The 24,790-nt window shown below is 43.5% G+C and overlaps 1 protein-coding gene across 1 annotated transcript; it reads right to left on the reverse strand.

Moving 5' to 3' along the window:
• Nucleotides 1-809: 809 nt before the first annotated feature.
• On the reverse strand, nt 810-24,328 carry LOC119652045 (lysosomal acid phosphatase-like). Its single transcript, XM_038055980.1, has 5 exons — nt 24,258-24,328; nt 7,861-8,073; nt 7,666-7,803; nt 1,010-1,411; nt 810-950 (listed from the first exon to the last, which is right to left on the reverse strand). The coding sequence occupies exons 2-5, from the start codon at nt 8,041-8,043 to the stop codon at nt 810-812; spliced, it is 864 nt and encodes a 287-aa protein (XP_037911908.1). The 5' UTR covers nt 8,044-8,073; nt 24,258-24,328.
• Nucleotides 24,329-24,790: the final 462 nt, after the last annotated feature.

A 24,790-nucleotide genomic window follows, 5' to 3' on the forward strand; every position in this document is an offset into this window, starting at 1 on the left:
GAGCTTGTATTCTCTTCCTTTTGACATGTTTTTCGTATTTAACAAAGTTCTCGTATTTAACAAAGTTCAATACACAATTTCAAAAAAAGTACTCCTATTATAACTCCGAGATATTAGAAATTAAACTGATTTCCGTCTGTAACTATTTTCTTTCTGCACAAAACTCGTTCTTCTCACAATGACTGCCAACTGTCTTTTTTCTTATTATTATTTTTTTATCTCTGACGTTTCTCGTCACCTACTCTGTTCTTCACTCTTGTAGCGAGGTCTGAACTGAGTGGAGAGTGCCGGTGACATCATTTGTCCGCTGGTATTCGCGACATTCGAAATAAATTTCGAATGCCGCGAATCCTGCCGCGCCACTCTCTTAAATTCGGTAGAGATTTAGGTATGTCTTGCATCCACCAGTATGAATGTTAAGCCATGCACTTGGTATAGACTGGTACCGTTGTTGCTTGTTTCAGCGGGGCTCTGATTATGGTCACAAAATTAATTCGTGTCTTAAGAAGACCGTGGGATTAAGTCGTTCAGACAGGTGCTCCCGTTAAACCCTCAAGGACTTAACTGTCCCCTTAGCACAATCAAAGATAAAAGTATCTACGGCTACGCCAAAGACAAATTTCTCAATCCAACACAGCTAAGTTAATTGAGTCATCAAGGAGAAAGTGGAACCAAAGAAAGCTCCGGAGCATGACTTTATCACAGAAAAATTGTTGAAAAAACTTCCGGCGATCGCAATCACCCGCATATCCCATATATTCAAAGCCGCTCTTCGTATACCCTTCCCTCATATTTATTTCAGAGTATTACTAGTAACAAGCTCTTCTATAATTCTTAACCAACTTTGATTTCATAAGATCCTTGAATTTCGAATAAGCACAAGGAGCCGGACACGATGGAATACGAACGTTAATCGGGTCCTCGTCACCGAAATCCCTAAAGTAAAATATCTGAAAATAAACAATTTGAAAGTTGGTTAGTGTTCCCCTTCCTGAACAAAACTACTCACCTGCACTTCCATATCGTCCCTCAAGCTTTTATTTTGGTGCAGTTCCAGAGCAACTACTGCTCCATAATCAGCCCTAACGCGGGTTTGATCAAATACCCCCAGAAGTACTAAAAGAGATTGCACGTTTAGATCGTGGGCCGAGTAGAAAAGAACATTTTCTCTCTGTTTTTGGTAAGGTGGTGGCCGTATAAAGTGATTGAATCGCTCAAATATGTCATTCAAAAGAAGTCCTGATTTTATTTGAAGCCATTTGCTGGAACTCATCCTATCCATTGTAAATTCTAGAACGGGTGTGAAGTCATCATAGATATCTTCCGCCCAAGACGGAATCTCCAGCCCGTAGTTGCGCTCAACGGTTAAAGTATCTCCAATGTTTGCTAGATGTTCTAAGTCCTTTATATCCTGGCGTGAAGAAAGAAGTTAATATAGCTCTGTTAATAATATTTGTACTGATGAAAATTGAAAAAAATCAAATAATCAAGAATTGCTAAAACTAATAGACTGCAGAGATTGGACGATTCCTTTTAGTGCCTTTTTGTTTTGCATAAAGCCTTCTGTCTTATTCTCACAGGACCTTATGAACTCCAATCGGAAAAACAACTCGGCGCTTCAGGTATGAAAGATTTTGTTGATTTTTCGTGTAATAATATTTTGATACAGGATGGTTTCATTTATACATAGCTTGTAGTATACATACGTTGAAAGTACCCGATATTTATTTCGATGTGGTAATGACATTTTATCTCTTGGGGATTTCAATTTGACGTAAAAGAGGCAACTTTGACCTACTGTAATTTTGTTAATAATAATAGGATTTCTACCAAACTTTCCAGTAGGCTGTTCCATATTAAAGCCCAAAAAATTTTATAAACATATAAACACGCTATTATTAAATTTATTTTAGTCGATATCGATATATAGAGAGTTTCACAATCTGCTTCAAAACTAAGATCTGATTTGGAAAGTATTATGGGAGTCATCCCGTGTTGAAGCCGTTTTTCTTCGCATTTTTTAGAAATTTATGGTAAAGAAATAGATGAAGGTTGAAATACGAATTTTTCACCATATATTTATTAATACCTTGAGCATGCGTGGCAATTTTTTCAGCCCGATAGCATCGTTCATTATTGAACCACAGCCCGCAAACTAGGATTATTAAAAAATATTGAAAGCAAAACTTTTGAGATCTGCTTAAACTTTTTTGTGAATTTTGGTGTTTTTTCAAGGTTTCTTTAATGAATAAAAAAACTACTGAATGAATCGCAATTATCTGAAGAAACACATTTAAAACCTTGGCTTCAATTCTTATGATTTTAGCGATCGCGCTTTATTACGGCGATCAACGTAACCCTGGCATGCGACATTTTACCTGTAATCTCCGCACGATTCCCAATATCAACAAATAACTTTGCCCATATATTCTACACTATATCTAGATACAATTTATGCCAGAAAAAAATATTCGATTTCTCGGATCCGACACACGAGATGACCCCTTTTAACCGAGTTCTTTCATTTGATCCCCCACATGACTATATTCGAAGAAAAAAAATTTACACCCCTCTTTTGCATATATGGTGGCCGCTCCCCCCTTAAGTTTCCCACAGAACGATGTAACTCACTGCATGCGTGAGCGTTCACATTTTCTACCTTCCCGCCATTTTAGTGTCAATTGGTTTCTGAGAAAAGTACTTGCGACAGACAGACAAACAAACAGACGACTTTCATAATAATAAATAATAAAGATTCCGGAAAAAAAAGACCGGCGCACAGACAGGTAGATTATAAACCGATTTCAAACAGGTTTCGTTTTTCAGAAAACCACCAAGAGTAAACACTTATAATTCGTGTCTAGGTGGTGGACCGATTAAGGAGTTAGCAGTACTTGAATTCTGGGAATTGCTTAAAAAGTTGCCAGAACTTCACAATACTTTAGACTACTCGCCACAACAATATATATAATGACTGGATGAACTCATCACTGAACTTCATATTTTGTTTGCAAAACAAAACCTTATTATGATACAATCGGTTCAATGTCTGTCTGTCTGTCTTTTTTTTCCGATGGAAGGTGGAAAGCTTCAAAAGCTACCGGAGGCTCCAGCCACAGGGTTATGTGAGACTCTTACCCACTAAAACCACCTCCTTCTCCTTTCACTCTCCCTGCGGGACTCCCATTTGGTATTACGTCGCGGGACTGGATCAGAATTTGTTCTGCGCTCATATTAATATTTGTGTTCCTCTCGCGTTCATTCTTTCGGATGACTTCTTCCTGCCTAAGCTTTTTTCCGATGGCTGCAATCACTTTTTCGACTTTGGTTCATATCCCCTTTGCTTTCACCGTAAGTTCCGTTATATTTTCGGGTGTAAAGTGCTCCCCGGTTGTAGCTTCTAATGTAGCCCTTCGGGCTTCGAATCTGGGACAATGAAAAAAGACGTGTTCTTCGTCCTCTGCAATATTTGGGCACTTTGGGCAATATGGCTAATCATCTAGCCCAAATCGATACAGATATGCTCGATAGTCTCCGTGTCCGCTCAAGAATTGAGTTAGGTCGAAACCTACTTCGCCGTGGGGTCGCTCGATCCATTTCCGGATATCCCATATGACTCGTCCCATTTCTCTTGCCATTCCGCGACAGTTTCAGTTCGTGCGAACTGTCGCCGAAAGGCAGGAGATTCTCTGGTGAGGTACGTTCGGTTGTAAAGTCGTTGTATTTCTTTCGCCAGAATTTCAATCGGGACCATTCCTGCTATCACGCAAGCTGCTTCATTAGATATTGTTCTGTAAGCGCAACATGTTCGGAGTACACTTATGCGATACGCAGCTCCAACTTTTCTCTTATTTGCTATATTTTCCAGTGCATCTGCCCATACTAGGGCTGCATACAGTAGGATCGAACTGACCACCCTCGAAATAAAGAGTCGACGGCTCGGCTTTGGGCCACCTATATTTGGTAGCATTCTCGCAACAAGCGCTCCGATGTTGTATGCTTTGGCTGCTGCACCCTCTACATGCAATCTGAAATTTAACCTCTGGTCAATCATTACACCTAAGTACTTAAGTGCAGGCTTGGAATGAATTGTTTGCGTTCCAACTTTGATCTTCATGGAAGTGCACTTTCTCCGCTTGGTAATAAGTACTACTTCCGTCTTATGCTTTGCAAGCTGTAGACCGGCATTCTCTAACCAGGATTTAATCTCATAGACTGCTTCATTTGCATAAAGCTCGACTTCTTCGAGAAGGCGTGCAACAACCGTCACACCAACATCGTCTGCGAAACCAATGGAGGCCACACCAGTAGGAAGGTCTAACGTCAGTACCCCGTTATACATAATAATCCACAAGAGTAGCCCTGGGACAGACCCTTGTGGAACTCCGCATGTCGTTTGGTATGATTTCCTCCCTTCATCTGATTCACAGCGCAGAATCCTATCGATCAGGAAGTCGGCAACGATACGCGCCAGGTACTTCGTCACGCCTAAGTTGATTAGGGACTCAAGTATGTTGCTTCATCTAGCGGAATTGAAGGTATTCTTTACATCAAGTGTAATCATTGCACAACATTTGCCCTCGTCAAGTGCAGTCTTAGCTGTGTTAGCTGCTAGGACAAGTGCATCCGTTGTAGACCTCCCCTTTCGAAAACCGAACTGATTTTCGGAGATACCGCCATCATTTTCGGCAATTCGAATTAACCAGTTATAGATTACTCGTTCGAATAGTTTGCCAGTATTATTTAGAAGGCATATTGGCCTGTAGGACGAAGCTTCACCCAAAGGTTGGTTTGGCTTGGGGACTAGACTTAATTTCTGTTTCTTCCATTGTGTAGGAAATGCTCCTTCTTTAAGGCATGTGGTGAACGCCTCGGCAAACATATTCGGAGCTGCTGCCTTGAGACCTTTATTGGGGGTGCTATCCAAGCCAGGTGCTTTATTTCCAACAATTTTATCCGCAGCTTCGAGGACCTCCTTTTCGCTTACCATTGGAACTTCGGCGGTGTCTATTTCGACAGTGGGCAGATTAGCGGTACTCACATTCTGTGGGAAAAGATCCGTTACTATTTCATCAAGCAGAGTAGGGGAAGAGATCGGTGAAGAGCGTTTCCCTTTAACTTTTGATATTATGGTTTTATTGGCGCCACCCCAGGGGTTCGTGTCAGCTCCATTACACAGTCGTTTGAAGTGTTCGCTTTTACTTTTCACGATGGCCACATATAATGTCTTCCGAGCATTTTTATATTCTTCATGTAATTGCTCGTATCCAGATCGGTTTCTATTTCGCCGACTGCGCCTTCTGGCCTTGAGGCAGGCCTTGCGGCATTCTCCGATTTCAGAATTCCACCAAAAGTTCGGAACTCGCTTCTGATACAACATACCTTGGCATGGATGCGTCACATGCTCGTCGCAACTTTTCACCAATCTGTAAAGCTTTATTTTCTGCACTTCCTTCAAGCGTTGTATTTTGCTGCAGAACTTCTTCGAAAATCTCCTCGTCAAACTTATTAGGTGCCTACCTTTCAGCTCTCGCCCGAGACCGTTTCATTCGTTTACCATGCCTGATTTCAAAAATGACGGCCCGGTGGTCGCTATGTGTATATTCGTCACTGACAAACCACTGCAGATCCTTAGCTAAAACATCGCTAACAAAAGTAACATCTATCACGGACCCCATTTCTCTCTTACGAAAAGTGTTCACGCATCCAGTGTTAGCAACTGCAAGATTCAGACGAGAAAGAGCTTCGAGTAATATTCGTCCTCTTGCGTTCGTTTCTCGGCTGCCCCATTCTTCAGCCCATGCGTTGAAGTCTCCAGCCACTATCTTAGGACTGCGGTTGTGTACATCTGTTGCTAGCCTCTCCACCAAAGAATGGAACTCCTCTGTCGTAAGGCTTGGAGCCGCATAACAGCTGTAAATAGATATTCCGGCTATTTTTGCTCTAGTGAAGCCATTCTCGAGGATCTTCGTGGTTCCTTCTATGGCCCGATTTCCGCATGTCCATACCGCTGCCTTTCCACTCTTATCCGCGACCCATACTCCACTGTCTAGATTTTGGTACTGCTCGCAGATAATAGCAACGTCGATTTTGTTTTCCAATATCGTCTGGGAGAGCAGGTCCTGAGCCGCTTGGCAATGGTTCAGGTTTAGCTGTAGCAACCTCATTTGCGCATAGTGTCGATCGCCTTCCTATACACCGGACATCTGCTGCTGCCTATGATATGGGCGCTTTCAATGTAGTTCTGTCTGTCTGTCTGTCACAAGTACTTTTCTCAGAAACCACTGTACCGATTGACACGAAAACTTGGTGAGAAGGTGGGAACTGTGAACCCCCACACATGCAGTGAGTGATATCCTTCTACGTTGAGATTTAGGGGGGTTGGCCTCCATACATACAAAAGGGGGGTGTACAATTTTTTTTCACCGAATGTAGTCATGTGGGGTATCAAATGAAAGGTCTCCATTAGTACTTTTCGAAATTTGTTAAAACGGCGTGGAGTAGGAGGGGTGGAAAGTGATGATTTCTTTAACGGACCCATTCTCAGAAACTACGCAACCGCATCATTCCAGAGACGACGAATGCTGCATCATCTCAGACAGTCCTGAATGCCGAGCACACCCCTGTCTGTCTGTCTGTCTGTCCGACTGTCTGTCTATCCGTCTGTCTGTCTGTCTGTCACAGGCACTTTTCTCAGAAACGGCTATACCGATTGTCACGAAATTTGGTGAGAAGGTGGGAACTGTGGACCCCCAGACATGCAGTTAGTAATATCCTCCTGCGTTGAGATTTAGGGGGGATCCCCATACATGTAAAAGGGGGGTGTAAAAATTTTTTTCACCGAATATAGTCATGTGGGATATCAAATGAAAGGTCTCGATTGACATTTTTCGAAGCCGGTCTTAGTTTTGAGATTTGTTAAAAAGGCGGGGAGTGGGAGAGGTGCAAAGTGATGATTTCTTTAACGGAGCTATTCTCAGAAACTACACAACCGAAAAATCTGAAAAAATCCATGAAACTACCTCTATATGGTGCCCAGGCCTCAAAATACTCTCCATATCGGTATCTGTTCAAATTAAGTTAATAATAGTACATTACTACATTTTTGGGGAAAGTATAAAGTTGGTAGTAGTATAAAATATAATATGAAACATATTATCCCCAAGTTTTATCCAAATCATACTATTAGTAACAAAGTTACAGTAGCTCAAAGTTGACTTTACCCTGTAAATTTACTGCAACTAAATATCAATATCATACTAAAGTAATCAGTAATCAGACATGCTAAATGCATATACATAACGGGCTACGTACAAATGGGATAATTCTACACTAAAATATACTCACAGAAGAAGCAAACAAAACCTTCCATACCTGAAGCCGCCAGCTTGCGGTTTTCCGATTTGTTTTTTTTTCTTTTCGAGTCCTTTTTCTTGTTGGAGAGAATTTCTAGGTGAAACTGCCTTTTTAGCATTTAGAGCGCCGACACGACCCGTTATCTTTGATACTCCTATGAGAAACTGCACAGGGGGAGTTTCCGAACCGCTCTCTGCAGGGATCCACTTTTCTTCGCACCCACATGGAGAGAGTTTTTTACTAAACTTTACTCAGACTCCAGTGCAAAAATTGACTAACCACGATTCCATTACATCATAGCGGACTTACCTCTCCTGAATGATATTCAACATATTTGAGAAACATTCCATAATTTGTTAACTCAATGGCATCAGGCTGATCCAGGCGAACATTTCTAATGAATTCAAGTTTATGTTTTGGACAAGGCATTCCCGGGAATTTCAGCATCTTCAATAAAAATTCATAGGTCTAATATTTAAATTTCAATAAACAAATTAAACCTACAGCATCTTCTAATGGTGGAACGATATTAATAGGAGCTACTTTATCAGCGTTTTGGAGGAATCCATCCAGGAAACTTTCGGCGGTGACTATACATCGTTCAATAGAACTGGACCTGACATATATACTATCAGTGCCCAATGATTGGTTGTTGAGAAGGTTTTCATATCGAACTGCTTTTATCATTCCTGATCTATAAGTCTGCCGAGCCCCTTTCTGAAATGTTAGTGAAAACAAAAAAAAGTTATTAAACATCGTCATTGATAATAAACAATAATAAAAACCTGCATTGAAAAATATCAACTTCCTTCATCAGTAACCGTGAAAAGTGCTTAAATACTTAACATGACTCAACTCCTCCCACGGCTTCTCAGCACGTTTACATTTCTTGATTAATCTGCGGCATATAGATATAGTTCTATAACCGAGCCAGACCCCCTTTCCAAAAGGTGATTACAAGACCTGCGAGTTCTGATAATATCACACTTGGTGGGACATAGCAGCTCTATGCCTGATTTGTAGTATATTGTATGACTTATCGACCGAAAGACCATATGACACTCCACCAATCAAAGCTGTGATCCATATGCCACCGTAACGGTTTCTATACGGTTCACTTATAATCTGTAGGAAATCTTGAGGGACCCTGCAATGACTGAAGTTTATTTGAATAAACCTCATTTTGCCATTGAAGTCACCGTCTTCCTAAATTCCGGGCATTTACCATTTCCTTCGTACAATAGGCATTTGGGGTCTTAATTGCACTCCCGGGCAATATGGCTTTTCTCTCCACATCTTCTGCATCAATCGGATCGATCGATGTCGCTGGTGCATGCCTTCGTGAAGCGCCCAAACATGAAACATTCAAGACACCTCTTTAATGAGGTCTGTTCTCTCAAACAGCAGACTACTCATCCAATCCGAACTTTGCCGGCCGCCAATCATTTCTCCGCTGCCTTCGCTGGTACTCGTATTGTGGGCGTTTGTGTACCGCCATATGCTTTTCGTAAACTCACAATGGACTTCGCTTGCTGAAGATAACAATCTTACTTTTGCTTTTTATTCCGCTTTTTATGGTTTTGTGTAAAACAAAACCTTATTAAAATCAGTTTACTGTCTGTCTCTCTGTCTATCACACTCGATTTATTCGGAAACGGCTGGACCGATTGTCACGAACTTTGGTGAGAACGCGTGGTCTGTAAATCCCTTTACATAGAGCAAGTGGAGCAATATTGTGTTTAGTTTAAGGGGAGCCCCCATATATACGGAAGAGGAGATCACAGAATATGGCCATGTGGCATCAAATGAAAGGTCTCAATTAATACTTTTCGAAACTGGTAACATATTTGTCGTAAGGGATCAAAATATGACCCCCCAAAAATTGTAATATGTCTCATTTTCAGAACCTTTCCAACCGAAAAATGTGAAGTCACAGTGGTGTATCTAAAAGAAATCTCTATGTATGTATCTATATGTATATGCTGCGCCAGGTTGCGGCAGTGTGTGGGATTCACACCTTCTAAAACCACCCCCACTCTTCCGCCCCTCCCCGCGGGACCACCGTGAATGATGTCCGCCCCTAAGATGTTGTTCTGCTGGGACAATAGAACATAACGTGCTCCGGGTCCTCGAGTGTAGCACCGCATTCAGGACAGTTGGGAGACTCGTCCAACTCGAAGCGATGTAAGTACTTCCTATAGCCACCGTGTCCCGTAAGGAACTGTGTCAGGTGGTAACTCAATTCTCCGTGCTTTCGGTTAACCCATTTCTCGATACACGGGATCAATGTATGGGTCCACCTGCCCTTGTCGGAGTTATCCCATCGTTGTTGCCACTTGCCACACAACTCTCTCCTGATAGCTTTTCGAAAATCCGCATTCACCTCGGCTGGATTTGCCTTCCGTTTTTCGAAGAGCCAGTGTGCCTCGCTCGCTACAAGATCTATAGGGATCATTCCTGCGATAACACACACTGCCTCCGTCGACGCCGTCCTAAATGCGCTGCACACCCTTAGCGCAATTGGTCGGTATGCCAAACATATCTTCCTCCGGTTGACCGCGTGGTTCAACGCTTCCGCCCAGACAGGGGCCGCGTATAGCAGGATCGACCTCACCACTCCCGCGATGAGTAGCCTGCGACTATACTTCGGCCCTCCCACGTTAGGCATCATCCTTGCAAGGGATGAGCTGGCATTTGCTGCCTTTCCTCGCGCATAATCCAAGTGTCGCTTGAAACTCAGCTTGGCATCGATCATCACCCCCAGGTATTTGACAACCGATTTTGAGACGACCTCACGATTACAAACCCGGATGGTAACCGTGTTGTTCTTCCTACGGTTGGCAATGAGGACCGCCTCCGTCTTTTCGTCCGCTAGGTCCAGCTTGGCCATTCGTAACCATGACTTGATGGTATGAATGGCTTCATTTGCATAAAGCTCCACGTCCTCGGGATGCTTTGCAATTGCAATTACCGCCAAGTCGTCCGCAAAACCAATCAGCGTTGTCTCCTCCGGCACGCGAAGGCCAAGCACTCCGTCGTACACTATGTTCCACAGCAGCGGTCCCAATACAGAACCTTGAGGCACACCTGCGGTCAGAATGTACTCCTTCGGCCCGTCGTCCGTCTCGTACCAGAGAAGTCTATCCGAAAAGTAACTCTCGATAAGCCGAGCCAAGTAGCTAGGAACACCCAGTTTGGCCAAAACGCCCTTAATCCAGCCCCAGTTGGCTGAGTTAAAAGCATTTTTGACGTCCAGCGTCACCAGAGCACAGCATTTGCCCATGGCCATCGCATTTCGAGCCAATTCCACGACCTTTGCTACTGCATCGACCGTAGAACGGGCTCGCCGAAACCCATATTGCCGCTCTGAAAGACCACCCGCAAACTCGATGAACGGGAGCAGCCTGTTGTATATCACCCTCTCCAACATCTTCCCCATGGTGTCTAAGAGACAAATAGGGCGATATGAAGAGAGCACGCCCTGTGGTTTTCGAGGCTTCGGTAGCAAGACCAGTTTCTGCCTCTTCCACTGGGCGGGAAACACTCCTTCCGCCATGCACGATTCGAATGTGCTTGCGAACCACCTTGGTCTGGCCTTGACCGCCACCTTCAGAGCCCTCTTCGGAATTCCGTCCAATCCCGGAGCCTTGCTGTCCCCAATACGTCTACAGATTTCCCAAAGTTCCTCTTCGGTAACATCAGGGATCGAGAAGACGTCCTGCTGAGCTGCCAGTTGGGGTTCTCTTTCGTCCTGCTCCTGCTGCGGGAAAAGAGTTGCAATTATTTGCAACAAGAGCCGTGGGCATGTCACCTGAGGTGATTTTCGCCGGATCGGATCGGATCTTCTTCATTACAACTTGGTAGGCTGTACCCCACGGATTCGTATAAGCCTCCATGCAGAGCTTCTGGTAGCATTCCCGCTTGCTTCTCCGAATGGCCTTCTTAAGGTTGCTTCGCATATCCTTGTATTCCACCTCACGCTCCTGGTGCTCCGGCCTTCCTCTTGTCCTGTGGGATAGTCTCCTCGCTCGGAGACAAGAGGATCTCAAGGCAGCGATCTCCGTGTTCCACCAGTAGTTTGGCCTCTTGCCGTGATGCAAACGTCGTCGTGGCATCGTAGCGTCGCATGCTTCGGTTACACGCTAAGACATCTATGTGACCCTTTCCACCGCTGTTCCATCCGGATCATGGGCTCCCTCCAATGCGGCCAGGAATGTCTCCTCGTCGAAAGCTCCGATAGACCAGCCAACCGCCTTAGCCTTTCCACCTCGAGAGCGTCGTTGACTGCTTCCCCGGTTCCCAATGTGGAGGAAGATGGCCTGGTGGTCACTGGGGGTGTAGTGCTCACTCACTTGCCAAGCCATCCCCCTCACCAGTGAAGTGCTAACAAATGTCAGGTCAACGAACGAACCCGACCCTCTTCCTCGAAAGGTGGGCACGCATCCAACGTTGGCCAGCACGATGTCCAGCTCCGCAAATGACTCCAACAGAATTTGACATCTGGTGTTCGTCGATCGGCTTCCCGATCCGGCTCCAGGGCCCACGCGTTGAAATCGCCCGCAATGATTTTAGGGCTGCGGTCTCTAGCATCCAACACCAGATTGTCTAACATCTCCTCATATTGTGCTAAGGTTGCACTAGGAGGAGCGTAGCAGCTGTAAATATGGACACCGTTGACCTTCGTCCTTATAAAACCGGCTGCCAGGGGGGCCATGACTTCCTGAATGGCCTGTCTTCCGCACGCCCAGATTGCCGCGTTGCCAGAAGCATCCACCGCCCAAGTCGCACCGCCGTAGTTTCTGTATGGCTCGCAAATAACCGCGACATCGACATTCGACTCTCGAATGGTTTGCGAGAGCAGGTCCTGAGCTGCCTCACAGTGATTGAGATTGATTTGTATCAATCTCATTTTCCTGTGCGGTTCATCTCCCTCCTATATACCGGACATCTGCTGCTTCCCGCAATATGCCGGCTGTCCACGCCCTCTTTCCCACTACATAACTTACACCGTGGATCTCCGGTGCAATCTTTGATGAGGTGGCCCTCTTCCCCACACTTCCTGCAACTCCTCGACCTATCATGCTGGCTAGTGCATGCCGCCGCAAAATGGCCGAAATCGAGGCATCTGAAGCATCTCTTTAGAGAGATTTGTTCCCTGAGCCTGCACACGACCCAACCTACTCTTACCTTGCCCGCGGTAATCAACTTAATAGCTGATTCCGCCGGCAAACTAATAATAGCGGTCTGTGTGCCACCATATGCCTTCTTCATCCTTTTTATGGCACTCTGGTCTATATCGCCAAGGTTGAACTGCTGCTTTAGCGCAGCACAGATGTCCTCCCGTGAGGTGACTTCATCTAGGTCCTTGCACTCAACCACTATCTCCTGTTTCCGAGCTCTTACCTCAGCTTCCTCTCCAAGTACACTTTCCATCTTCCCGCGGAAGTTATCGGCCGACTTGTCGGCGGATTTACTTAACTCCAGCATCAGATCCCCTTTCTGTGTTCGCCTAATACGGCTCACATTATCCCCCAAATCCTTCAATTCCGGGTCTGACTTCACCTGTATGTATATGCTAATGAAGCTACTAGACACTACTATTTAGATAGATATATTTGGATATTAAACCAGCGGTATTTAATATACGTACTGTTTATGTACAAACATATGCTTTTGTGCATGAAGTAAATCAGAAATATGTGTACGATCAATTTATATATGTACGTACATGTATAGGCATAGTATTCGGTAATGGGCAATGTTTGTTTGTTTAGGGTGAGCAGAATATCTATGTTTGTGATATGTACTTATATCTTGTAGTTTCAAAAAATATGAGGGAATATTTCGAGTTTATAGCCATATACGAATGGAAAAATTGACGTAGAAAGTTTTTCACGTAAGATGACCACAAGACCTTTATACCCGGAGCACCAGCTTCCGGTATTCCGACTTGTTTTTCTTAGAGGACTTTTGATTACTTAAAGGATCACCTCTTCCTCACGTACTCGTTTACTTGACCGTGCACTTTGGTCGCTTGTCACACGACATCAGAGGGACAGTGGGTTCTTCATAGTATTCTTTTCCTCGATCTATTATAAAGGGATCTAATAGCCCTCACCATATTCTTTATGGCTTGCTGCACGTTGTATTTGTCCTTGATAAACTCGGACAGCTCAACCATTGGTGCAGGAAGCTGTTTATTCCTACCCGTCGGGACTCTGGTCTCTAGGAGCCCCGACCGAGTTACCTCTTTTATACACTCCTTCACCTTTGACATGCATTGACCTTCCCTGCATCTTTTCCTTTACCGTCTTGTTACCGTTGTTCTCGATAAAGTGGTATACACGTTCTATAACCTTCTTCTCCAAATCCAATTTTTGCTTTATTTTCTCAGAGACGGATATACCTATTTACATGAAACTGGTAATTGGGAGAAAGGTGACAACTGTGAACCCATACGCCTGCAGTGAATTACTGCTGTACTTTGAACCAAAGGGTCCGCATACACTTAAATTAAGGGAGCAATTTTGTTTCACCAAAAATAGCCATGGCTTGATGAGTATTTTCCGAAGATACCATTAGTTTCGACATTGGTTGTGGAGGGGAGCAATGCAGGGGTCCAAAGGAGGTCAATTACTTCAATGACCCGATTTCAGAAACTGCCAAACCGGAAATTCTGAAAAAAAGAATTATAGTGGTTCATGCACATAGTGTCTGGGCTTCCGTTACGATATCTGCTCAATTAATGTTAATATAGTATATTTTAATATTTTGAAAATTTACTGCAAACCCCCTTAAATTCATCCTAGATCCATGAAGTAATATAGGTTTTAATATGAAGCAAAACACTGGAAAGTTTGGTTCACATCCCACTATTATTAATAAAGTTACGGTAGATCCATGTTGCGTCTTTCAAGTCAAATTACTTCCTAAGAAATAAAATATCGAATATATCCAATGTATATACACTACGACCTATATATAACCGGAACCGTTGTGTACCCGAATATTCTTACATAAAATTCAACAAAACCTCTCATACCTGATGAGCCGCACTTCCAGTTTCTGATTTATTTCTAAATTATCTCGTGCTAGAGAAGCCCGATAACGAATACAAGCAAGCTTCGACGAATCATGAAACAGATCATCACTCGATGATTGTCTGCCTTCATTTACGTGTTGCATCTACAGCTACTTTGAAGAGAACTTTAGTCCCAAAGTTTAACACCGATGGCTTTAACGAGCCAATATTAGCCCATCAAAACTATTATTGAGCATGAAAAGTTGCTTCTTTTCTCTACTCAACTTGTCCTCCATCCCAACCTAAGTACGAAAACGTGGAAATAATCTGAGGAAAGACAATGAACGACGTCTTGCGTTACGTTGGACTAGTGGTGTCACACGTTTTGATCACATCCGAAATGAGGATGGTATAGTGATGTAATTCGTGCTAACGAGAATTCACTTGCCAAGATTGGTCTGAACATCGAAGTCGATGGTAAACGATAAAAAGGCAGGTCTACACAAGAGAATTCGGTATCCCGACGAAATTAAAAAGACTAACTAGGCTGACCCTGACCAATGTGCGAGGCCAGATAAAAGCAGCAGGATCACTCTCAAGACCATTCGATATCAACAACGGTCTACGACAAGGGGATGCCCTATCATGCGTCCTCTTTAAGCTGGCCCTCGAGAAAGTGATCAGTGATGCTGAGGTAAATGCAAGAGGTACGATCCTCTTTAAGTTCACCCAACTACTGGCCTATGCTGACGATATCGACATCATGGGAAGAACCACCCGAGACGTACAAACTGCCTTCATCCAGAGCGAGCAGGCGGTGCGAGATCTTGGGCTGCACATCAATCAAGGCAAGACAAAATATGTGGTGGCAACGTCAGCACCGAAAAACAACCAACCAACAACATCAAACCGCACTGGTCAAACGGGAAGAATAAAGATAGGAGAATACAACTTTGAGATCGTTGACAATTTCTCCTATCTAGGGTCAAAAATCACAACTGGTAACAGCTACGATGATGAAATCCGCGCACGGTTGTTGTCAGCCAACAGAGCCTATTCCAGTTTACAGAAACTGTTTCGCTCGAGACGTCTCACAAAACTATGATCTTGCCAGTCCTCATGCATTTCTCGGAGACTTGGGTTCTTAGGAAGAAAAATTGCGAACTCTTGGCCGCGTTCGAGAGAAGAATCCTCCGAAACATTTTTGGCCCCCTACATGAGGATGGACGATTCCGTAGCCTACACAATGACGACATTTATGAGCGATACCATGACCGTCAGGTTGTGGATAAAATCCGGCTCAATAGGTTACGGTGGGCAGGTCACTTAATCCGTATGGATGAGGATGATCCCGCCCGGAAAGTCTATCTATGGTAGAAAAAGAAGCCGAGGCAGACCCTGCCTAAGATGAAGTGATGGCGTAGGCCAGGACGCCAGCCAGCTTTCAGGGATATCAAATTGGTGGACCTCGGCGCAAAACCGGGATGTCTGGAGTTCCTTATTAAGGTAGGCCCAGACAGGATACCGGTTGTTGCGCCGTTGATGATGATGAAACAACGATATCTTAACAAACCCCATAAAGTGCAGCGCAGAATGCCCCAATACAAATGAAAATTTACATACTATTGTGCAAGGCAAAGGCTACCACAAGTGATAATGGTTACTGTGCTGCATACTCCATCACGTTATAGTTCTTTCGATGGTTCATTCCAGAACCTTAATGGTAGGCTCTTCATTTACAATAACGAAAAACGTATAACGTGGAGGACGTGGAAGATGCTAAGGTTGATGGTTTCCCCAACGAAATCTTCCTTCAGCACCTACAGTTTCCGCATAGTTGCTAATTTTACTAATTCAGAAATGTGAGAATCAATCAAAATCAAAAAGATGACATGATCTTTAACATCCTGATGAAAAGCATATGTTTTGCACTGGTATTTGCATGCTCTATACTGGCGCAATGATAACAGCTGAAATGATCCTGAAATGCATAAAATAACACCACACACACAAAAGTTTTGTCAACTGAGAATAAGATGCCCTCCACCTTGGATCCTGCCATATTGATATCAACTCTCTCCAGATCATTATACTACAGTGTGTGGCTATCCTAACAAGCAGCGTATCTGGATTTCTCTACGCAGGAATGACATTCCGGAAAAATTGATAGCTATTATGAGAGCTATATGGAGGGTGCGCATGTAAAATTGTAGTTGTTACTCGAAAGCTCCACCCCTATCTCCGTGATATCATCTAGGCTTTTTAGTCTGTTACAATCTCGAACAACGCACGAAACGCATAGACCAGATATTCGAGGATCCTTTGATAAGATGGAGGAAATCACGGTGGATTAAAAAAGGACGATAACACGATTTTTAGCTACGCCATTGTTGTACCTACTACTCTGGTAAATGAGTGTCATAGGAATATATAGTTGACAACAAGACATGTATGTATATGAGCCTCTTGAGAAGTCCTGGAATAAGCTAAAACTCATTTTAATACTGAATTGACAAGAAATTGAACGTAACTAAAGTGCTCCACATAAAGGTTTTTACCAACTACCTCACTATTTGCATATATCAGCCGTTCCCTTCCTGATACTACCCACTGCATGCAGGAGACAAGCAGGCAGTCAGGCATTGTGGTGACCAACGAATGAGATATAAATACCTATTGGATAGAGAGGCCTAACTCATTGTAGATTCTGTATTTGTCAACGCTGGCGCTGGCCTACTAGGAACGACTACGCTTACAATAGCTACTAGGCAAATACTTCCAACTATAGAGAGAGTAACCCTAAAAACAAAAACAGGAGGATATCAAATTGGCCCACAAAGGCAATATATAAGCAAAGCTTCATGAATGTGTCACCAGACCAACTCAGTGTTCCAAGCACCCCTACGAAGAAAGTTCTTCGCATAATATGGTCCAAAGCAATAGCAAAACATCCGCACTACAAAAATGAAAATCCTACCACTAGTAAAACAATTAACTGAACAACCTTTGACAGCTTAATGCAGGACCGCACCAAATGGGGAGCAACTTACTTCCTCTTTCCTGGTCCACGGACCCCTCACTTAGGGCTTGCACACAAACTTTTAAAAAAAATCAAGCGACGACGGCTTTACGGTTCCTTACCAGGGCAGAGGCAAATCGTCAGACGCTGCCTCACCTCTGCCCTGGGAGCAGCGTGACCGTAGCGGCTCGCAGATGTTGAATGCTCCTTTATATAATTCGTAGAACACGACATTTGGTCCGGTCCTGCATTAAGTTGATGTGGACTTAGAACCCCCTTCATTCTCAAAACGAATATTTCAGCTCTGGCCAAGCTCTGGTCAATAAGGCGGATTTGCGCTCAATATAATTCGTAGGCATGTCGTGTTCTACAAATTATATAAAGGAGCATTCAACATCTGCAAGCCGCTACGGTCACGCTGCTCCCAGGGCAGAGGTGAGGCAGCGTCTGACGATTTGCCTCTGCCCTGGTAAGAAACCGTAAAGCCGTCGTCGTCGCTTGACTTTTTTTAACCTTTGACAGGCTTGCTATCGAGACAAGCGAACACGCAGAAGACGGCAGATAAGACACATTAAGAAAGGAAAAAAAATAGGCCTACAGGCTCAGAATTGTGTACAGGTTATTGTGTTACTAAGAGAGGGTTGTCGGCTGCTTCCAAGGGCCTTCACTAGAAACGAAATACTGTTTCCAGAATATGACATATAGAAGATAGTAGAGATAATAGATACGTCCCGAAGGGGTATCTGCGCGCTCTCTGCCGTTCCAAAAATAATAGATAAAGCAATCATGCGACGCATCAGAGAACATCTCGAAAGCTTGATATGCAGAGAGCAGGTTGGTTTCCGCTCAGAATCTTCCTGCATTGACCACATCAACACTCTACGGATCATTTTGGAACAGTACAGGGAGTTTAGATCTGCACCTGCTATTCATCGATTCCAGTAAAGCTGGAGTGCTTGCCCTCTCCCCGTTTGCACCAGATCATGCACCTTGGCCGAATGGCTCTGGATTTGGAGAAAGGTTCAAAATCAAGGTTCTCAGTAAGATAGGTCATTGCACTATTCCTATATGCATTACTGGACAGAACATCGAAAGCGTTTATCAACCGTGGTTTCTGCGGACAGTAGCACGAAACTGGATGCTGTCCGACGCATTAACAGCACTGGGTTCGCTTTCGCTGCCCTATCTCATATCTGAAAATGCAGCTCTCAAACGAGGAGCTTGGTCGGCACACAAGCCTGCCCCTTGTTCCCACTGTAGATCGGAAAGCAAAAGTGGCAGTAGATAGGGGACAATTGCTTTACTGGCTGCGCTCAAGATGGACGAGGAGTGGATCTCCCCAAATGCGCAGAATAGAAGAGGAGGAATGCGAGCGTGGAGGTTGCTGAAGGGCATTTTAATTAACCCCGAACGATGGCGCATAGGTGTGGTTGACACGAAAACCCCATCAAGCCGTGAATGGCAACCATACACATATAAGGGAAGGGTGTCGACTGCGTCCAGAGGCAGCCACTAGAGGTAAACTGCTGTTTCCAGAATAGGATACACGAGAGATAATAGATTCTTACTGAACAGGGTACCGAAGAGGCCCTTGAGCTTGCAGCGGTATCTAGATTGGAATGAAATGTACAAAGCGTATATGTCGGAGGAAATATTCCCTGCATTATGAAAGTGCCGAAAGCAAAAATCCCTAGTAACCCTTCTCTTATAGACTTAAGTTGTTCAAACACTCTAGAGAAAATGCTGGAATGAATAATTGGTAAGAGATTGACCCTGAATGTTGAAGTCCCTCGACGTTCATCCGATCGGCAGTATGGCTTCCATAAAGACAAATTTATGGTTGTTACTTACAAAGTGATTAAAGGCTTCAACTATATTGAATTTTTTGGAATGGGTTAAGGGGATAATTCGATAACTTGTATTATTATTATTCTGTTAAGAGAAAGTCGCACCGCGTCCTTGAAGAACTATTGTGCCCGTTTTACTGGTTATAGTGTACCTATTGATCATAGTATCTCAAGCAAGCCTATAACCGTCAGGAACTTTAGTATGTTCCCTACTTCCAGATCTTTCAGCTTTGCATCTGGTATTAAGTATTCTCCCCGATGCCTCGACCTACTTTGCACAAGTGCCGGACACTGTCCCAGGACCTGTATAGAGGTTTCGTCCTCCTCCTCCTGCAGGCCAGTGTCCGTAGATATCCCTAGCTTCCCTAGGTGATAGTTCAGCCGACAGTGACCAGTGATAATTCCCACTATGATTCGGAGGTTCTTTTTGGTGAGGTTTAAGCAATCCTTTGTGCGCAGGGATTTGTATCCCCCAATAAACACCCTGGACTGCTCCATCTCTGGTAGGCCCGCCCAGTATAGTTCCCTCAACCGTTCCTCTTCATTTCTTAGATTCATAGCCATGAAACCGTTTCCTATTCCACAGAAGGGTTCTGGCCCGTGTAAAGCCGTTGATAACTTGTAATCCAGCAGCATGACTAATAGCATCTTCGTCTATTATTGTTGGTAACTATTTAGAAGAAAGGCACTGATAATGAACCTACGTAATACCTTGTCTTTGTGGGTATCCTATACGATGTCCGAAAAGAGCATCAGAAGTAGACTCGCTGAAACGATACGCGCTGCCGTCAGTTCGGCTTTAGAGCAGTTTGCCCAGCTCGACAAGTGTTGCTCCTCGTAACGCTTGATGTCAGAAATGGCCTGAATTTCGAAAGATAGAAGACATTCTAGGCACATTAGATGATACTTTCTACGTGCCGAGCTATCTCTTGCGGATATTGAGGGACTACCTTGGATAATTGCTTAATTCGAAAATGAGCTTTTTTTGAGCAGCAACGGTTAAACCTACAGCTGGAGTTTTGTCCTTAAGGCGTCTAATACCAAACATTGAAACGTGCAGCAGGTGCCATCTCCTGATGAGTTCAACGCAGTCTGTTCTGCTCTAAGGCGTAGGGGTATTGGCTGACGTATATCATAAGCGCCTTGCCTAAGTACAGTCACGGAGAGCTTTGCGAGTGGCTTCAGCGTACCATACTGCCTCTAAACCCGCCATAATAATGAATACGAGATTAACTTCCGTTGCCCTTTCTATTAAGGAGCGTAAAGCCGTATACAAGCGAAACGGAGAAGAGCCAAAGGAGTTGGTTGCTCACAAAAAACGGAAAGAACCAACCATGGAAATTTAAATTGGGGAACAAATGTTTAAATACTTAGAAGTAATGATTGACAGTAGGTTTAACTTCACGAAACACTTTGATTATGCAGCAACTAAAGCGTCGTTCACCGAACTTTGGTGACCGAAGGCAACACCTTCTACTTTTAAGGATTGTTAGTCTTGTGCTACTCTACGCAGCTTCATTATAAACGACTGTGTTGAAAAATTAGCTAAACTGTAAGAAACCAGGTATAGTATATCGGCCGAGTGCAGTCCGAATATGCCACGCTTACGAATCAACATCAAGAGAAGCTGCATGCGTATCAGAAAGGATGCTCCCCTAGACATCCTAGCGAAAGAAGACCACCCACTCTATGATAAAAGGTATACATGCGGAAAGTGTAGCCCACTTCGATGACAGCTATCACAGTGGGAATCTATCGTAGAATGGCAAAAAATGGGACGGGTCACAAACTGGAGCTAGAAGCTGGAATGGCATCGATTTGCTCACGACGATTTGCCATGCTGCCCACGATGAGTCAATATAGCTGAAAATGTGGGGCATGTTGTGTTTGATTGTCCCAGGTTTACTGCGGACCAGACAAGATTGAGGCCGTCGCAAATAGGCACTTAAAACTTGAAAATATTGTGGTGTTTATGCTGGAGTCAACAGAGGTTTTGAAAACAAGTTGAGAATGTGTTGAAAATTATTCATGAACAGCCTAGGAGGAAAGAATTCCGGAAAAAGGAAGAAAGGGTAAGAACGACAACGAGCCGTGGTTAAGCGCTGATGAAGCCCCGTGACAGAATGCTTTAGAGCGCGGGGAGAGTGGAAGGAGAAGGCGGTTGACTTTGTGAGTAGGAGTCGCACATAATTGTATGACAGCAACCAGCAGTAAAGTTCCAATATTTCCACCTTCCAACGCTGAAAGAAAAACAGAAACAGACAGACAATTTTAATGAGGTATCAAATTTTTCCCTGCGGCAAGCGATAGAAAAACTGTTGGAATATGGGCACCAGTTGCACCATCTATTCATCGACTTTAAAGCCGCCTATAATAGCATAGCCAGGGTAAAACTGTACACAGCCGTGAGAGAATTCGGTACCCCAGCGAAATTGATGAGACTGACTAGGGTGACCCTAACCAATGTGCGAGGCCAGATAAAAGCAGCAGCATCACTCTCAACACCATTCGACATCAACAACGGTCTACGACAATCGGATTCTCTATCATGCGTCATCTTTAACCTGACCCTCGAGAAAGTGATCAGTGATGCTGAGCTAAATGCGAGGGGTGCGAACCTCTTTAAGTTCACCCAACTACTAGCCCATGCTGACGATATCGACATCATGGGAAGAACCACCCGAGACGTACAAACTGCCTTCATCCAGATTGAGCAGGCACCGCGAGATCTTGAGCGGCACATCAATGAAGACAAGACAAAATATATGGTGGCAACGTCAGCACCGAAAACTAACCAACCAACCATATCAAACCGCACTGGTCAAACGAGAAGAATAAAGATAGGAGAATACAGCTTTGAGACTGTTGATAATTTCTCCTATCTAGGGTCGGAAATCACAACCGATAACAGCTGCGATGATGAAATCCGCGCACGGTTGTTGTCTGCCAATAGAGCCTATTTCAGCTTACAAAAACTTTTTCGCTCGAAACGTCTCACCATAGGGTCAAAACTCTTACTGTACAAGACAATGATCTTGCCAGTCCTCATGTATTCCTCGGAAACTTGGGTTCTTAGGAAGAAAAATTGCGAAATTTTGGCCTCGTTCGAGAGAAGAATCCTCCGAAGAATTGTTAGCTCCCTACATGAGGATGGACGATTCCGTAGCCTACATAACGACGAAATCAATGAGCAGTACCATGGCCGTCAGGTTGTAAATAAAGTCCGGCTCAATAAAGTACGGTGGACGGGTCACTTAATCCATATAGATGAGGATGATCCAGCCTGGAAAGCCTATGAGGGCAATATCTATGGTAGAAAAAGAAGTCGAGGCTGACCCTACCTGAGATGGAGCGATGGCGTAAATCAGGATGCCAGACAGCTTTTAAGGATGTCGAATTGATGCACCTCGGCGCAAAACCGGGATGTATGGAGTTCCTTATTAAGGGGTGGATGATGATGAATGTTTCAACAAAAATTTAATACTCCACATGTCTATAAAACATGCCTTTGTAAGGAGCTGTTTCATGTTTCGCAATTTTTACGTAATCTGTTTAAGAGTTGTAAAGTCGTTATGGCCCAAATGTAGTCGACCCAACCAAAATTTTAGCAATATAATTTTTTTTTCCACTACTTCTACAAGTGGAGTTGAGAGAGTTGAGTCCATTTGAACCAGTTAAGTGTTCTGTCATTATGTACTTGAGGTGAGCGATAAAACCCGAGTATTTAAGGGACTGAAGACTCTAGTGTCACCAAATACCACTATCTAGTACAATAGAAACCAGAAAACCCTCTGAGAACATATGCTCCAGGAGAGTTCTTGAAGTATAGGAGTTTCACTTTGCACATCAAAGGATTTTATCCTTACTTGCGGCAAAAGTGTTAAATAGACCTCAGATCCACTGCAATGAGTCGTTAACCTACACTCATTACTAACCAATACCGCTGTGCTACTCACGGCGGGGCTTTGATTGTCATGCGCAAGCCAATACGTGCCTGAAGGCAACCGTGGGATTATGGCAGATACTCATATTAAACCTCCAGTTTACCCATAACAATATCACAATCTCATTTTCAAATAATTTATACAAATGTTATGAAGTCGGAAGTAAGGAATATCGTTACCTATTTCGAGTTCAAAAACCTCGAAAGCAATCACCATCCCCAATATAAAATTCCCAGAATTAACGTCACAGTAGTGATCATTCAGACCAAAGTGGCTCTCCCCTTCTCGGATTTCAACCAAAACTTTGGCGGAGATAAATTATCATAATACCTGCGCCTTCCCCATGTTAAATATTACCTTGATTAAGTAGCTTTTCAAATTGCCGCAGTGTAGCACTCCTCATCACCCAGTTTAAGTTCTGTTTTGTTTTTGTTAAGTTTCCATATATGTTATTAATATTGCCTGCCATGGCTCAACAGTTGAGTAAGTAACATTTAAAAATTAAATCAAATTTGCAACAACGAATTTGTATTAAATTTCTGCGAATTTCCATGGCTAAATTCGAACCAACATTCATCAAACGCCTCTCTACTGGGGATGAGGCTTGAGTTTATTCGACGAGTAACTGGCTACAAATAAGCTGGGACTAAAAAAACAGAAATTTTCAGTCAAATAACGAAGCGAAAGCGAGGCTCCCGGTTTTCATGAATTAGAGAAGTGACTGCTAAAGTGACAGTTAACTAGGGATATTATTTGAAGCTTCTGGGCGAAAGCATTTGTTACAAGCAACTCACTTGAATTGGTTCCTTGTCATTCTTGATATTTCTGACCACAGTTTACAGAAGATTCGAGTAAGCAATACGTATATTTTTTTAGGTTACTGACTCCGCCTCAACCCAAACAATGCCAGATGTTATCAAAAACAAGATCAAGAATCCACAAATCTTCGCTAAAATTTCGAGAGAAGTGAGGACGATAGGCTGTCAACTTTCACTAAGTAGAATATAAGTTTAATTTATGCCCAAAATTGGGCGTATTATTTTAAATCAACTTAAATTTTCTGTACTCACTCAAACCAGAAAACTTCTTCAAGATATATATACGCAGAAACCCAATTTCACATTGTCATGCTGCTGACCGGTCTGCCACCAAATAAAAGTATCACATAATGAAAAGGTGGTAAATTCTTAATTTAATAGCAAATGGCAAACCAGAAGCTTGAGGCGTCAATCATACAGGGTTCTGTTGTTAACTCCTATGAGAAAATAAGAGTAAACCCTTCGTGTATGAAATGCTTTAGAGGATTGATGCTTTATGCCATAATTTTGGTTGCTTGTCGGGTTGCTATTTATAAAAGGAGGGGGACCCAATTGTTCAAATAATGTAGGTCCTTGCGCTTCCAATATTGTCCTCAAGGCAATACAAAAACTGACGCCTTAATACCCTTATGTCTAAGAGAATACCATACCAGAATTCCCACGTTCAACCAAAGCGGACCCAACGCTGTAAATCAACAGAGATAAACAGACATTGTTATAGTAGATGTTTATATCAACAACAAAACCTTAAAACGGAATTGCACAGAATCATATGGTACCAGTGT

The sequence above is a fragment of the Hermetia illucens genome, chromosome 3 (genome assembly GCF_905115235.1).
Source record: "Hermetia illucens chromosome 3, iHerIll2.2.curated.20191125, whole genome shotgun sequence".
NCBI classification, from domain to species: Eukaryota; Metazoa; Arthropoda; class Insecta; order Diptera; family Stratiomyidae; genus Hermetia; species Hermetia illucens.

Excerpts from the sequence above, each read along its gene's own strand:
- LOC119652045 (XM_038055980.1), bottom strand. The coding sequence starts at position 8,043 with ATGATAAAAGCAGTTCGATATGAAAACCTTCTCAACAACCAATCATTG. Across the intron at positions 1,412-7,665 it reads TTGAATATCATTCAGGAGAG|GATATAAAGGACTTAGAACA; the intron begins GTAAGTCCGCTA and ends TCTTCACGCCAG. Across the intron at positions 951-1,009 it reads GGGACGATATGGAAGTGCAG|ATATTTTACTTTAGGGATTT; the intron begins GTGAGTAGTTTT and ends GTTTATTTTCAG.